General features: G+C 38.7%; 1 protein-coding gene across 6 annotated transcripts in view; it reads right to left on the reverse strand.

The window, feature by feature from the left end:
- Positions 1–16226, reverse strand: part of PPM1B (protein phosphatase, Mg2+/Mn2+ dependent 1B) — an 84322-nt gene that overhangs the window by 23407 nt on the left and 44689 nt on the right. For 4 of the 6 annotated variants that reach the window (XM_016948452.3, XM_063789899.1, XM_001144167.5 and 1 more), the window contains exons 3-5: positions 14546–14663; positions 5789–5900; positions 5330–5387 (exon numbers count right to left, since the gene is read on the reverse strand). In XM_016948452.3, coding sequence (XP_016803941.1) covers positions 5330–5387; positions 5789–5900; positions 14546–14663 — 288 coding nt within the window. Of the gene's footprint in view, positions 1–5329; positions 5388–5788; positions 5901–10137; positions 10200–14545; positions 14664–16226 lie in introns of all 6 variants that reach the window. The other 2 variants (XR_010149545.1, XR_010149544.1) reach the window with 1 other exon arrangement.

A 16226-nucleotide genomic window follows, 5' to 3' on the forward strand; every position in this document is an offset into this window, starting at 1 on the left:
AAAACATAGTGACTAATGTTAGTGCATTTTCTCTCTCTCTTTTTTTTTTTTTTTTTTTTAGACAGAGTCCCACTCTGTTGCCCAGGCTGGAGTGCAGTGGTGCAATCTTGGCTCACCGCAAGCTCCACCTCCCAGGTTCACACCATTCTCCTGCCCCAACCTCCCGAGTAGCTGAGACTACAGGCGCCCACCACCACGCCTGGCTAGTTTTGTTTTTTTTGTATTTTTAGTAGAGACGGGGTTTCACCGTGTTAGCCAGGATGGTCTTGATCTCCTGACCTCGTGATCCTCCTGCCTCGCCCTCCCAAAGTGCTGGCACTACAGGCATGAGCCACCGCGCCCGGCCTGCATTTTCAAACAGTATAGGTCTTCTCCATAGCAATGCTTTGACAAGTGAATAAAAAGTAAATATGAAAAAACTAATATTCACATAGTTCTAAAAACTGTGATATAAAAATGTAAAAGCAGCTATGGGTATTGCATTTATCTGTTTGAAGTAAAACAGAAAAATGCATGCAAAATTTAATAATCTGAAAACAATACAGAGATTCTTTTGGGCTCAAAAAGAGACTAATCTGTCCTGTTTTTCCTTCCCTTCTCTAAGATCAAAATGCCTTAAACCATTTTTGGATTAAGATAAATATGTGTATTTAAGTGAAAAATAACTGACAAGGAATTGGGCTTAACTCATTCCTTTCAACAACTTTATAAAATATTTACCATTAAAAACAGATTATCTTGTGGTTGGATGCAGTGGCTCATGTCTGTAATCCCAGAACTTTGGGAGGCTGAGGTAGGAAGATAACTTGAGCCCAGGAGTTCAAGACTAGCCCTGGCAATGAAGCGAGACCCTATCCCTACAAAAAATACAAAAAATTAGCCGAGTGTGGTGCTGTGTGCCTGTAATCCCAGCTACTCAGGAGGCTGAGCTGGGAGGATCGCTTGAGCCTGGGAGGTTGAGGGTACAGAGAGCCATGATGGTGCCATAGCACTCCAGCCTGGGACAAAGAATGAGACCCTGTCTCAATCAATAAAATAGAGTATCTTAAGACTGATAAACATGATATTTACAAAAGAATGGGAAATGATTTTTCCTGCATGGTAGACAGAGGTGGGGTACAGACATACATAATCTCTACCTTAAAGAGGCCACATGGAATAATGTAAAGAGAACAGGAGTCAGACTAATTCAAATTCTGGCTGCGTGATTTATTTAGCTTTGTGACCTGTGCAAACTACCTCATCTCTGTAAGTCTCATGTGTAAAAGAAGGGTGCTGAGATTACCTATGACTCTGTGTATGTATAAATAAGGGGCCTGGCACAAGTAGGAGCTGGGTAAATACAGGTCACCCCCCGGCTCAACTTTACCCTTGGAAAATTACCAACTTATGCAACTACTTGATCAGTGGCATACTAATTCAAAAGCATTATGAGTCTTTTTCAAGGGAAGAACTTTTTGCATGAAAGTATAAAACTCTATAAATACAGACTTTCATACCAATTAGTAACCTCATATTAATTTTTAAATATATGACTTAAGGACAGCCTTAAGCAAATTACTAGAAATGAATAAATACAAATATTTCCTATTCAAAAAATATTTACTGAGCTTTCACCGTATGCCAGGATTGTGCTTGGACTATAGACATAAATGAATCAGATCAAGTCCCAGATCTCACAGAATTTATATTCTAATTATAAAACACAAACTAGCAATTTAGAAAAAGGGAAGAAGTGTGATCCCAGAGCCCTGTCTAATATAAAGACAACTTACAGCAAAATGTAGTTTTGCTTTTTCTGGAAATTTTCCAAAAGATTTCTGGGGATTCGTGAATCCCTAGACTAAGAATCCCTGCTAAACTCTTTGTTACAAATTTGTATTTTAAAAGTTGGGAAAATATCAATATTGTTTGTGGTAAGAAGATGGAACACATTCTAAAAAGTTAGTTTAGTATGGAACGCATACTAAATAACAAATTTAGTAAAGAACTTAAGAAGTTTCCCCTAAATAGTAACCTTTCTGAATATATATTAAAATTACTTAATTTATGACTTATACTCAACTCTACTTTCTGAAAAATATTTATTTAAAAGATTTGTCTTAATTATAAGAAAAATGAATGAATCCCTATTTCTAGTGGTACTACTTGTAATCATTTACAACAGAACAATTCTCTCCGACATAAAGCAGACATTCAGGAGTCTAAAAAAACCCTCTGATTTAACTCTGGCTAGAATTCTTTGTTTAAATATCTAAACAAAAATAATTTTTGTTATTTAAAAAAACTTAATTTTTATAATACCTTCCAACTTTCTCCTCTTCTGTAATTCTAGCATACTTTCATCTTTCCCACCCCGCAAGTTAACATCCAGCTCCTGGCGACATCATCCACACTGTTAAGAAGCATTTATGGAGCACCTTTGCGGCTAGCTTTTTGCTACAGTGGGTCAAGTTAAGAGCTCAGAATTTAATCACGTCTGTATTTTCTTCATTCTTTCTCCTTCTGCGGTATTTTTCAGCACATTTCTGCTACTTGCAATTATAGTTCAACATTTTTCTAAGTTAGTGATTATTGTGAAAGGCATATAATATTTCCCCATTTAAAATTCTAGGCTGTAAAGTCAGTTTTCACAGTAAACAAGGAAAGTTCCTTTAATCCACATATCTATGTAATGATAATAAGTTTACAGTTACCATTTGGTCTCTGTAATTATTTCTCAACTACCTGACTGCCTGCATCTCTTTAATCTAATACGGTAAATGTTTCTAACAGATTAAAATACCACAGATATTTTTTTGAATCTATCATTCTTATGCTCTAAACATAAGGTGGTCCATTACCCTAAAATGATGTTCAAAAGGCTGCTCTCTTAGCAAGTACCTCTGCAACCTAAATTCTTATTTTTCACCACAACAGTTCTCTGCTTTAGCCAAAAAAGATGTCCTTTCTTTTGAAGATATCTTATACTTTGTCCCTGCCTCTCTAGTCCACTTGAAAGGTCATCATCCTCATGTCATTTCTACCATTCAAATCATTCTTCAAATACTATCTTTTCTCTAAGAAGCTGACTTTCCCCCTGCTTAAGTAGCTGAACTTTTACAGCAATCACTGTCCAAGTCACATGGCAATGGTCACATTCTGGATTTTGTCATTTATTTGTTACCAAGCTATACGAAATATTTTGATCATTTAAGGTGTGTTTATAACTACAGTGTAAGCTGCACTAGACACACAGGTGGGGTCATGTCTTACGTTTTCTAGTCTTCTCCCTCTGTGAATCCACTATACGACACACTGTCAGTGTTTGATCTGCTGATGTTGATAGAACATTTATGTATAAAGGTAATTAAGTACATATATCCCATTTCTATAGCCAAATAATAATCTATTTAAGGTAAGGTTTATATATTGAGCATTTCCCCCCAGTTTCATAGTTACGTTGCCTATTTATTCCCTGTTTATGTAGCTACTATGTGTAATCATTTTTTCTTTTTAAAAAATTTAAAAGTTATCCTTGGTATATGTTAAACAGAAAACCATGTTTGGAGTAAAAATAGACTATGAAGGACCCCAAAATCCAGCAAGGTATATATATATGTATTTTTAAAGATTACACATGAGGGTTGACACTTTGAAACACCTGAGGAAATGGGAGTACTTCTATGGCTAATAATGAATCAATAACTGTCTTCTGAGGGCTTATTTCCTCTAATCAAGGTAGTGGATGCCCTGAAGAATCTATAATCTAGCTGAAGAGGTAAGATTCTCTTCTCTCAACCTTCCAAATTACCACCATCCTTTTAGTCATGTCAACATCCTATACTCATTTCTTTGAGGGTTCTCTGATGGATCACATAAAATATTTGGATTTTTAAATTAATTTTCTCAGCTTTGGGTCAATTCTTTTTTTTTTTTTTTTTTTTGAGACGGAGTTTTGCTCTTGTTGCCCAGGGTGGAGTGCAATGGCATGATCTCGGCTCACCACAACCTCCACCTCCCGGGTTCAAGCGATTCTCCTGCCTCAGCCTCCCGAGTAGCTGGGATTACAGACATGCGCCACCATGCCCAGTTAATTTTGTATGTTTAGTAGAGACGGGGTTTCTCCATGTTGGTCAGGCTGGTCTCAAACTCCCAACCTCAGGTGATCCGCCCGCCTCGGCCTCCCAAACTGCTGGGATTACAGGCATGAGCCACCGTGCCCGGCCTTGGGTACAATTCTTAATACTTTGAGGAACCTGCCACAAAAAAAGACTCAGAATCACTGCTCTAGACCAAGATATAAATTATAATTAGCAATATATAGCATCACTTTTATATGACTCACTAAAATTATATTAATTGTTAAATTTTCCTTTTTGCCAGGATAACTTTTACTGTTAAGGAAAAGAAATCATATTATATTGCTGTGCAACAATGAATCCTAGCAAATAATGCAATTGAGATGACATATGATTTCTAGCCAATGGATACTCTCTCTCTCAATCTGCCAAGAGGAGCTGGAGACTGGAGGTGGGCTCTTCCTACCAATCAGTTTCATTTCTAAGTTTGGTTCCCTTAAAGCTTTGAAGCATATATATTAAAAATTAAATAATTTATTTTTAGACATAAAAACTTGAAAACCCAAGAGAAAAATACTTATTTGAACTAACTTGGATTTTAAAAAAAAAAAAGGACACTTCTGTCTCCTGGTAATAGTACTAAAACAAAACAAAACAATATAGAGGGGCAGCTGGCAGCTCACTGACATTTCGAAGAAAAGCAAAATAAAAGGTAAGGGTATAGAGTCTTGCTCTGATGAAGTACAGCAAGGTACAACAGAAATGGTTATCTCAGCTCAACACTCATATACCCATAATACAACAATAATATTAGAAAAAAACTATCCTTGGGTATTCCAAGTGGGCATACAGGGGTACTGAAAGGTCTAGTTATTAAAATAACAACTCACTCACTATCACTAACTTCTGGTGATGGCAGCAGCCTGCTGGAGGAGAAATTGAGATATTTAAAAGAGCATTCTTGCCTCAAAATTAAGGTTTAAAGGAGAAGAAGGAAAAGCAGACATATAGAGAAGAAATAAAGACAGCCCAAACAAAAAAGGTCATTTGATGCCCAGAAAGTGACAACAAAACTATCTACAAAACAAAATTTTATCTCTACCTTCAATACGTTTTCTTAAACTTTAACTGACACTTTAAAATGAAAAGCAGTAGTAATTTACTACAGACTATAATTTATTATAGACTTCGTTAATGTGAATGTATTCATATTTAGTATTTATATCGTGAAATTACTTCAAATGCTTATGAAATAAAATAAAACTTACCCCATCACTTTCTCTATGTGGATTCAGTCTACTATAAACAGCTTCAATAACATTACGCCTAAAAAAAAAAAAAATGCTTTAGTTTTATTAAATTACACAGAATTTTAAGCTTGTGAATATCTCAATATTTCATCCTGACCACACTAAAAAAGTAACTGCTACACTCTATACTTGTCAAGAACATACCTTCTACACTTTACTCTCAGAATCTGATTTTGCACAATCCATTTGTACTCCTTAGCAAGGAAAGAAGGACCTTCATACTCAAAGAGTATGATAGATAATTCCTTTTAAAAAATCGTTTTTGGATGAAATTTTAAGAGTTCTTCTCTAGTATAAGAAACACTAACCCATTTCACCTCTAGATAATTGATGTACTTCTGATTTAAGTTTTCTTACCCCAAATTATTTAATTACTAATTACGAACAAACTCAAAATTAGCTTTTTGTTCTACTTACTTGCCAGCAAGACCTCCCCCAGGAGGCAAATTTGGGATATTTTCTGCAGACAAGATGCGCATGACATGGGCAAGATCAGGCATTCCTTCCTCGCCAGACTTCTCCATAATCTCTGTAGGTTTTTTTAAAAAAGTTCCTCAATTAATGTGATAAGCCAGTACTCACCAAGAAGTGAAACAAGAGATACTATTTGGTAGTACCTATTTTAAAATATATTTTAAAAAATTACCATCAACACACAAAAAATTTTTAAAAAGCAATACAAAAAGCTACTTATTGACTGAAACATTGTTATGCAGGGGGAAAAAAGAAAAAACAGTTATTTGCATATGTATGTTCATTCCAGCATTATTCATAAAAAGCAAAAACTGGAACAAACTAAATGTTCAGCAACAAGAGGACAGTTAAAAACTTTGGTGTAGCCATTGAGTGAAATGGTTTATAATCACTAAAAATTATGAAATAGGTGTCTTGATGAATACAGTAACAGCTATATGGAAAAATACTTCTGATCTAATATTAAGTAAAAACAATATAAAAGTTATGAATGCCATTACTAAAGGATAATAAAAGTTTAGCTAGATAAGAATTATAAGAAAAAGGGGACAAATTAAAAATCATTTTTACAAGTTGATACTTACCTGAAATAGTTACATTCTACAGCTTTTTTTTTTTTTTTTTTTTTTTTTTGAGACGGAGTTTCACTCTTGTTGCCCAGGCTGGAGTGCAATGGTGTGATCTTGGCTCACTGCAACCTCTGCCTCCTGGGTTCAAGCAATTCTCCTGCCTCAGCCTCCCGAGTAGCTGGGATTACAGGCATGTGCTACCATGCCTGGCTAATTTTGTATTTTTAGTAGAGACGGGGTTTCTCCATGTTGGTCAGGCTGATCTCAAACTCCCAACCTCAAGTGATCCACCCACCTCGGCCTCCCAAAGTGCTGGGATTACAGGCATGAGCCACCACACCCAGCCCAGGCCTTACTTTCAAAACAACTGTTTACCATGCCTCACAAGACCCTTACGTTGACTTCCACTACTCTTTCAACTCTGCCCGCCTCCCTCATCTCCAAAGGATCCATTCAAAGACTTCTACTTCTAGATCTTCACATACTCTTTTCGTTGGTTTGGGAACACTTTTCACTCTAATCCAACCCCTCTGTATGGTGAATGTCCCTTTTTTTTTTTTTTTGAGACACTGGAGTGCAGTGGCACTATCTCAGCTCACTGCAACCTCTGACTCCCTGGTTCAAGCGATTCTCCTGCCTCAGCCTCCCAAGTAGCTGGGATTACAGGCATGTGCCACCACGCCCAGCTAATTTTTGTATTTTAGTAGAGATGGGGTTTCACCATGTTGGCCAGGCTGGTCTTGAATTCCTGACCTCGTGATCCACCCACCTCAGCCTCTCAAAATGCTGGGATTACAGGCCTGAGCCACCACGCCCAGCTATGAATGCCTATTTTCATCCTTGAGGTTTCAATTTTATATGTCACATTCTCAAATCCTTCTCTGACCTAAGTCTGAGTAGGTACACTGCAATACACTCCCATATGCATGACATGTACTGTATACCATAATGCTATATACTCCCATATACACGATGTTTATTGGGTCATAGACTGCAAGCTTCATGAAAGCAGGACTGTAAGTTTTCTACCTTAAATCTGTGTCTTATAGTATAAGGCTTTTCAACATCAACAACACCGACATTTTACACCAGACAATTTTTTTGTTGTGGGGGCTGTCCTGTGTGCTGTGGAATATTAAGCAGCATCCCTGGCCTCCATTCACTAGATGCCAGTGGCACCCCCTCAGCTATGACACCAAAAATGTCTCCAGACATTTTTACACTCCTCTACTCTAGTCCAATTTACCACTACCATGCATTAATGCATAATTTCTAATCAGTATTTTGGCTTCTCTTGTCCCTTTTATACAATCTCTTCTCCTTACAGCAACTAAGAGAGATCCTTTGGAAAAAAGAACAAATCACTCTTGTACTCAAAATCTTCCAATGAATTCCCACAAGTCAAAGTCCAAAGTCCTCACTTTGGTCTACAGGACGCTACATGATACGCCTCCTACAAACCTCTTAATTTTCCTCTAGTTTTCTACTGGCTTATTCTAACCCAGCTGCACTCACTAAGAACATTCCCTCCTAGTCTTTGCTGTTCTCATTGCCTGGAATGTTCTTCCCTCAGATATTCTCTCTCCATGCAGGGCTGCTCAAACGTCCTTCCTCACAGAGACATTTCTAACCAATATTCCTTGTTGTTCTCTACTTACTCAATTTTATTTCTCTATTAAAAAATAGGTTTTTACTAGAATACAAATTCCATGAGATTTCTTTTTCTGCTATATCCTCAGTGACTCATGTTCAATAAACACTGAGTAAACCTGTATGTAGAAAGCAATCATTAAATATATAATTCATCAATTTAGGTGAACTACTATTCCCTGTTTATTTTAATATTATTCCTTTCCCACCTGACCAGTCATCATTAAAAGCATACACAGATTTACCAAGTACACCAGAATGTATTTACCACAAAATTTAATGTCATATTACATGATTTAAAATCCCAGAAGAAACACAATGCTCCTGAAGAACACTGCTTTACAAATAAAAAGTTACTTTTTTTTTTTCTTAAAGACATGTTCTTACTCTGTGGCCCAGGCTGGAGTGCGGTGGTGCCATCATAGCTCACTGTAACACCAAACTCCTGGACTCAAGTGATCCTCCTGCTTCAGTCTTCAAGTAGCTGGAACTACAGGTGTGCACCACCATGCTCAGCTAATCTTTAAAACTTTTTTGTAGCTCTATGATGCCGAGGCTGGTCTTGAACTCCTAGTCTCAAGCAATCCTTCTGCCTCAGCATCCCAAGGATTATAGGTGTAAGCTACTGTGAAGTTACATTTTAAGTACCAACTTAAATTGATTTGTAGTGGCTGCCTAGCTAACAATTTTGTCTCCTGATTAATAATAACTATTTGCTACAGGCCCTAGAGATCATATTACATATTTGTTATCTCTCCTATATAATATATACTTTAGAAAGTTATTAACTATGCAGAAGAAAATTAATATTAAATTATTAACTCATGTTAAACTGAATTGACCACACCTTTAAGAAATTAAAATGTGGCTATTACAGAAGTTAAGAGTTCATATAAAGTTACAGTTTGCTGAGGACTTACGTGCTAGGCACCATAATAGGTGCTTAACAAACATAATTCTCATTTATTTTGACAAAAACTCTTTGCTTGGACCAAACCTTCAGCAAGACTCTTGAGTTCTTTCTGACTAGCAGACCTTTAGGCTCCCTCTCTGTCCTTGTAGAAACCAGGCTGAATGAGAATCCTGCTCAGTCAGTTTACTGAAAACCCCCACACACTTGATATATGACCACTCTGGATATTTTAGCCTGGCCTGCCATGCTATCAAGTCAGTTTAGCCAGAAACCCCTTATGTTGATGCTTCCTCTTAGTAATAATTTTCCATCCACTGACACTCCCTTCAAGCACTCAGCTCCTTAGTTATAAATTCCACTTATCTTTATGGGACCCCAAGTTGAGTTTAATTTCTTTCTGCCACTGCAAGATTCTATCATAGTGGTCCCTATATCTACTGCCATGCCCCCCCCACCCCCGAAAAAATATCTGCCTTACCATCTTTAACAAGTGTCATCAATAAGCTTTTTTTGTAACAATTTATTTAAGAAAAAAAAAAAACTCTATGGGGCCGGGCGCAGTGGCTCACGCCTGTAATCCCAGCACTTTGGGAGGCTGAGGCGGGCAGATCACGAGGTCACGAGATTGAGCTAATACAGTGAAACCCCATCTCTACTAAAAATACAAAAAATTAGCCAGGCGTGGTGGCGGGCATCTGTAGTCCCAGCTACTTGGGAGGCTGAGGCAGAAGAATGGTGTGAACCCGGGCAGCTAAGCTTGCAGTGAGCCGAGATCGCGCCACTGCATTCCAGCCTGGGTGACAGTGCGAGACTCTGTCTCAAAAAACAAAAAACTCTATGGTTGGTGTTTTTATCTTTAGTTTCCAATAAAGAAACTGGCGCCTTGAGGGGTTAAGCAAGTTGGATAAGTTCACATAACAGCCAGCTGACCAAACTAGAGAGCTCTTCCTAAAATAAAAACTACCCAGTTTCTTTATGAATGAGGAAGAAGGAAACTAAGAGAATTCCTCCCACCTTCTGATAAACTATAGTCAGCAATCTGCAACCCCAATATACTACAATTTATCATTAAATATTAACTCCTATAAAAACAGCTCCTCTTAATGATATTATCAATAAGAATATGACCGCATCTGACATAATCTTCAATGTGTTCTTACATGTTTCTCACGTTTTCATCACCCTCAAAGCAGGACTCATTGAGACTCAAAAGCATTGAGACCTAAAAACAAGATTAATTTAGGGCTGAGGAAATTGTAGGTGCACAAAAAACTTTAAGCACATTGTTTAGGGTGCATAGCTAGATAGTTGTAGAGACAGAAAAGATAAATCCCCATTCTCCAAATTTGCAAAAGACTCTCTTCTTGGTTTTATACTTTTAATTGTAATTACATATTAGAAATCACACATCTTCACACTTCAAAACTCTCACCAATTACTGTGGCCTACTATATACAAAATGACCAAATCCAACAAAGCTATTATACTATATACAAAATGGCCAAATACAACAAACTATTATACCATCATCGTAAGTTATATCATTCAAATGTATTTTTTCCAAAAAAAAAAAAAAGAATCAAAACATAAAAGTGTTAGGAGAAAATACAGGTAACTATGTAACCTTGAGTGGAAGAGCTTGGTATGATATCAAAGTCCTCCCACAAAGAAAAGAAAAAAGATTGACAATCTAACTTTATAAAAAGTAATTTCATATCTTAAAAACAGCATATATAAAACCAAAAGGTTATATTATGATACTTAGCTTCTCAGGGTTGAAAGTGGAAAAGAAAAAAAAAAAAAAGAAAAGGGCCTTAAGACTGAAAATTTTTCATTTTCTCAGGGTAACCACTAAATTTCTTCCTTTTTACTAAATGGAATTTTTTTTTTTTGGAAACAGAGTCTTGCTCTGTCGCCCAGCCTGGAGTGCAGTGGCAGGATCTTGGCTCACTGCAAGCTCCACCTCCCAGGTTCACGCCATTCTCCTGCCTCAGCCTCCTGAGTAGCTCGGACTACAGGCGCCCACCACCACGCCCGGCTAATTTCTTTTTGTATTTTTAGTAGATACGGGTTTTCACCGTGTTAGCCAGGATGGTCTCAATCTCCTGACCTCGTGATCTGCCCGCCTTGGTCTCCCAAAGTGCTGGGATTACAGGCGTGAGCCACCATGACTGGCCTACTAAATGGAATTTTTTAAAGAACGTGTAACTAATAAGCAAATCCTAGGATGAACTGGAATACATCTAAAAGAAGGCAAGAATGGAGGATAAAAAAAAATAGATGAAACACGAAAGACGGCAGATTTAAACTCAAACATATCAGCAATTATGTTAAAGATAAACAGACTAGCTTCTCCCTTCTCATGTTCCTGAATAATTTTGTCCAACACGATTGGATTTGTTTAGCTAAGCAAAACAAATCTTTCAGGGAGTGGAGGGGGAAATAGTGGCCACAAATTGGTCCAGAATGGGATATTCATGCCTAACCACAGTAAGCATAGCTTTAGGATGGCTATAGGGTGAACTGGGATGGGCAATTTGGAGTGAGGAAGGCATATGCATGAGAGTTAGCCGTGACAGATTTGTTGGGTTGACAGTAGAGGACAGGTTTCTTTCTGTAGAATAGAGTTATAAATATGAAAAGGGAGAAAACTATAATAAATCCTGTAGTACTGTATAGTTGCAGGCAGGACAAAAAGATGCTACAACAAGTTTTAAGAGGCTCTCATTGGCTGAAACAGGTGATAATACAATGAATAGAACAGGAATCCGTGAGTCTGTGCTCATATAAACAAACAGGCAGAAAAGAACATTTTTCCTTGCAGTAAAATGCTAATACATATAAAAAGAATGACTAAACCAGGCGCGGTGATTCACGCCTGTAATCCCAGCACTTTGGGAGGCCAAGGCGGGCGGATCACCTGAGGTCAGGAAGTTCGAGATCAGCCTGACCAACATGGAGAAACCCCCTCTCTACTAAACATACAAAATTGGCCAGGTGTGGTGGCACATGCCTGTAATCCCAGCTACTCAGAAGGGTGAGGCAGGAGAATCACTTGAACCCCGGAGGCCGAGGCTGCGGTAAGCCAAGATCACGCCACTGCACTACAGCCTGGGCAACAACAGTGAAACTCCATCACAAAAAAAAAAAAAAAAAAAAAGACAGAATCAGAAAATCACCAGTTGGCTATCATTCTTCAGGCAAAAATCGCAAATGGATGCTAAAACTATCTGCTAAAATCTTAATGAGCAATAGGTTATTAACAATCTCAAAGTGCCTCCCCATAGAATACTTATGAATAAGTATAACATATTTATTAAATACTTATTAGGTATAACATAATTATTAATTAAGTAACCTGAAAGACAACAACCCAAGCAAGTCACAAAAGATGTTAACATTATAAATCAACATCACATGCCTCCCTGATTGTGATGCACTGAGAAGAATCTAGAATCACTTCCACAGTATTCCTGCCAATGTATAACCTAAATCTTACCAAGAGGAAACATCAGCCAACCCAAGCTGCACATTCCACAAACCTGTACTCTTGAAAAATGTCAAGGTCAACAGAAATAAAAAAGACTATGGAACTTTTTCCATTGAGGGAGACTAAAGAGGCATGACAGCTAAATGCAGCACACATGCTCTAGAGTGCATCCTGGACCTACATATGACATTACTGGGATAATTAGGGAAATTTAAATGGGATCTGTGGATTACACAGTAATATTGTATCAACGTTAATTTCTTAATTTTTTTTTTCCCGAGATGGAGTCTTGCTCTGTAATCCAGGCTAGAGTACAGTGGCATGATCTCGGCTCACTGTAATCTCCACCTTCCAGGTTCAAGCAGTTCTCCCGCCTCAGCCTCCGGAGTAGCTGGGATTACAGGCACCTGCCACCACGCCCGACTAATTTTTGTATTTTTAGTACAGATGGGATTTCACCATGTTGGCCAGGCTGGTCTCGAACTCCTGGCCTCGTGAGCCGTGCACCTCAGCCTCCCAAAGTGCTGGGATTATAGGTGGGAGCCACCGTGCTGGGTCAATTTCCTAATTTTTATGGATATACTACAGTTATGTAGTGTCACGTAATCTTCGTTTTATTAAGTAGTACTGATATATCATATTTGCAACTTTCAATTGATTTGGCTCAGGAAAAAGGTTAGTAATATGGGGGGCAGGGGAATAAGAGGAGAGAGAGGTGGAGAGGGAAGGAAGGAAGGAGGGAGAGAGAAAATGAGAATGTTACAGAAAGTATATATAGAGATAAGCCAAACGTGGTGTTACATAAACAAATAAGGAATCTAGGTAAAGGATACTACATGTACATGGGAGCTCCTGTAATACTTCTGCAACTTTTCTGTATGTTTAAAATTATTAGGCTGGCTGTGCTGGCTCATGCCTGTAATCCCAGCACTTTGGTAGGCCAATGTGGGAGGACTGCTTGAGTCCAGGAGTTTGAGACCACCCTGGGCAACACAGTGAGACCTCATCTTTACAAAAAATAAAGAAAACTAGCCAGCTGTGGTGGCACGTGCCTGTAGTTCCAGCTACTTGGGAGAGGCTGAGGTGAGAGGATCACTTGAGCCCAGGGAGTTGAGGCTGTAGTGAGCTGAGATCATGCCACTGTACTCCAGCCTAGTCAACAGAGCAAGACCCTATCTCAAAAAAAAAAAAAAAAAATTTATTGCCAAATGAAGTTTAAAAAAATATGTAAAATAATCTTTTGAAACACTAATGTTAACTCTATCAATAAAAGGGAAAGGATACCGTAATGAATTCCAATGATAATTAACCCGAGAAGGGAGAATTAGTATTAGTGGAATTAAGAGTACTTGTTTTCATGACACTGTTAGGGGAAATTTCACTGGATTCTCCACTTACTACTAGGAATGTACGCAGGGAAAGAAAAAGAAAGAAAAAAATAAACCAGCAAGCTCTAACCAACTACCTTCAAATTATGTTTCTCTTTGGTGGTGAAACAGACATATTTGTCTTCTCCCTGTCAATAAATCCCCAGAAATTGGTCCAAGATAGTAAATTTTAGACAGATAGATGTGTTTTTTCAAGGACTTGTTTTGAAATACTTGTCCTATGGAATTTTTTTTTTTTTTGGAGATGGAGTCTCACTCTGTTGCCCAGGCTGGAGTGCAGTGGTGCAATCTCGGCTCACTGCAACCTCCACCTCCCAGATTCAAGCAATGCTCCTGCCTCAGCCTCCCGAGTAGCTGGGACTACAGGTGTGTGCCACCATGCCCGGCTAATTTTTTGTATTTTTAGCAGAGACGGGGTTTCACCGTGTAGCCAGGATGGTGTCGATCTGACCTCATGATCTGCCCGCCTCAGCCTCCCAAAGTGCTGGGATTACAGGTGTGAGCCACTGCGCCTGACCAGGAAATTTTAAAATAATCATTTGATAAACAAAAAGAATACTTTCCCTCTCTAAATTTTTTTTTTTTTGAGACAGAGCCTTGGTGTGTCGCCCAGGCGACAAAAGTGCTAGGATTACAGGCATGAGCTACCGCGCCTGGCCTGTCTATATTTTTAAAAAGCATTTGTCTTACCTTCAACCCGTGATTCCAAGTGCTTATCCAACTCTGAATCTTTTTTCACCGCTTCATCTGAGACCTTGGGAGCATTTGAAAAGCAAACTAGTACAATACTCATGTTATCTCGACTTCCCTGTGTATTAAAGAAAAAAAAGAAAAAAAATTGTATTTCTACAATCAACTATTATTTACTTCAAAATACTTCAAGCAATTATAGTTTATTTAATCATCCAGAACGTTTATGTTTAACACATTCATTTTTATTCCAATGAACTACTAAAAACACAACTTGAAGAAACAAGGTGTCTAAGTATGGGTAGATCTGTAAGCATTTCTGTATTTTTAATTCTGGTGAACTATTATTACCCGCAGCCATTCCAGTATGAGAAATGAAGATATCTTCAATACATATTAAATCTTCTAAACTATTTCCCACTCAAGATTGTCTATTCCCAAGCTGGCTTAAGTCCACAATGGATCCTCCCAAACACATATGCAAATGTTTTCCAGCTTAGCTTTTAAACTGCCTCAGAGCAATGCTACGACTCCATGAATTTAACATAGCTGAAAATTGTTATTCGGCAGAATACCCAAAATACTAAACTAAACAATTATTATTATTATTACTATTTGAGACAAAGTTTCGCTCTTGTTGCCCAGGCTGGAGCACAATGGCGCGATCTCGGCTCACTGCAACCTCCGCCTCCCAGGTTCAAGCAATTCTCCTGCCTCAGCCTCCTGAGTAGCTGGCATTACAGGTGACGGCCACCAGGCCCGGCTAATTTTTTTATATTTAGTAGAGATGGGGTTTCACCATGTTGACCAGGCTGGTCTTGAACTTCTGACCTCGGGTGATCCACCCACCTCAGCCTCCCAAAGTGCTGGGATTATAGGCATGAGCCACCGCGCCCAGCCCCACAACTATTAATACAAGAAACTATTCAGAGGGCACAGCAACAGGGTGGACTGTAACTGGACAACTGAGATCCAACTGTAGTCATGTGATAACTTTTAAAAGAAAAGACATAAGATTGCTATACAGTCGCAAGTAGTTTCAGAATCTTTATAAAGTGGCTAAAATAGTTAATTTAAGGACATATTTTATTCCTCCCTTTTAACCACACCATCACAAATTACCTATGTTAAAAAGGAAGCATACGCTGGGCACGGTGGCTCACGCCTGTAATCCCAGCACTTTGGGAGGCTGAGGAGGGCAGATCACAAGGTGAGGGGTTCAAGACCAGCCTGACTAAAATGGTGAAACCCCATCTCTACACAAATATACAAAAATTATCCAGGCGTGGTGGCGTGCACCTGTAATACCAGCTACTCAGGAGGCTGAGGCAGGAGAATCACTTGAACCCGGGAGGTGGAGGTTGCAGTGAGCTGAGATTGAGCCACTGTACTCCAGCCTGGGCAACAGAGTGAGACTCTGTCTCCAAAAAAAAAAAAAAAAAGCATAAAGCCAGGCACTGTGACTCATGGCTGTAATCCCAGCACTTCGGGAGGCCTCGGCGAGCAGACTATTTTAGCCCAAGAGTTCCAGACCAGCCTGGGCATCATGGCAAAACCTTGTCTCTTCAAAAAACACAAAAATTAACTGGGCTTAGTGGCACACACCTGTAGTCCCAGGTCCCAGCTACTCGGGAGGCTAAGGTGGAAGGATCGCTTAAGCCTGGGAGGTGGAGATTGCAGT

This window comes from Pan troglodytes, chromosome 12 (genome assembly GCF_028858775.2).
Source record: "Pan troglodytes isolate AG18354 chromosome 12, NHGRI_mPanTro3-v2.0_pri, whole genome shotgun sequence".
Taxonomy (NCBI): Eukaryota; Metazoa; Chordata; class Mammalia; order Primates; family Hominidae; genus Pan; species Pan troglodytes.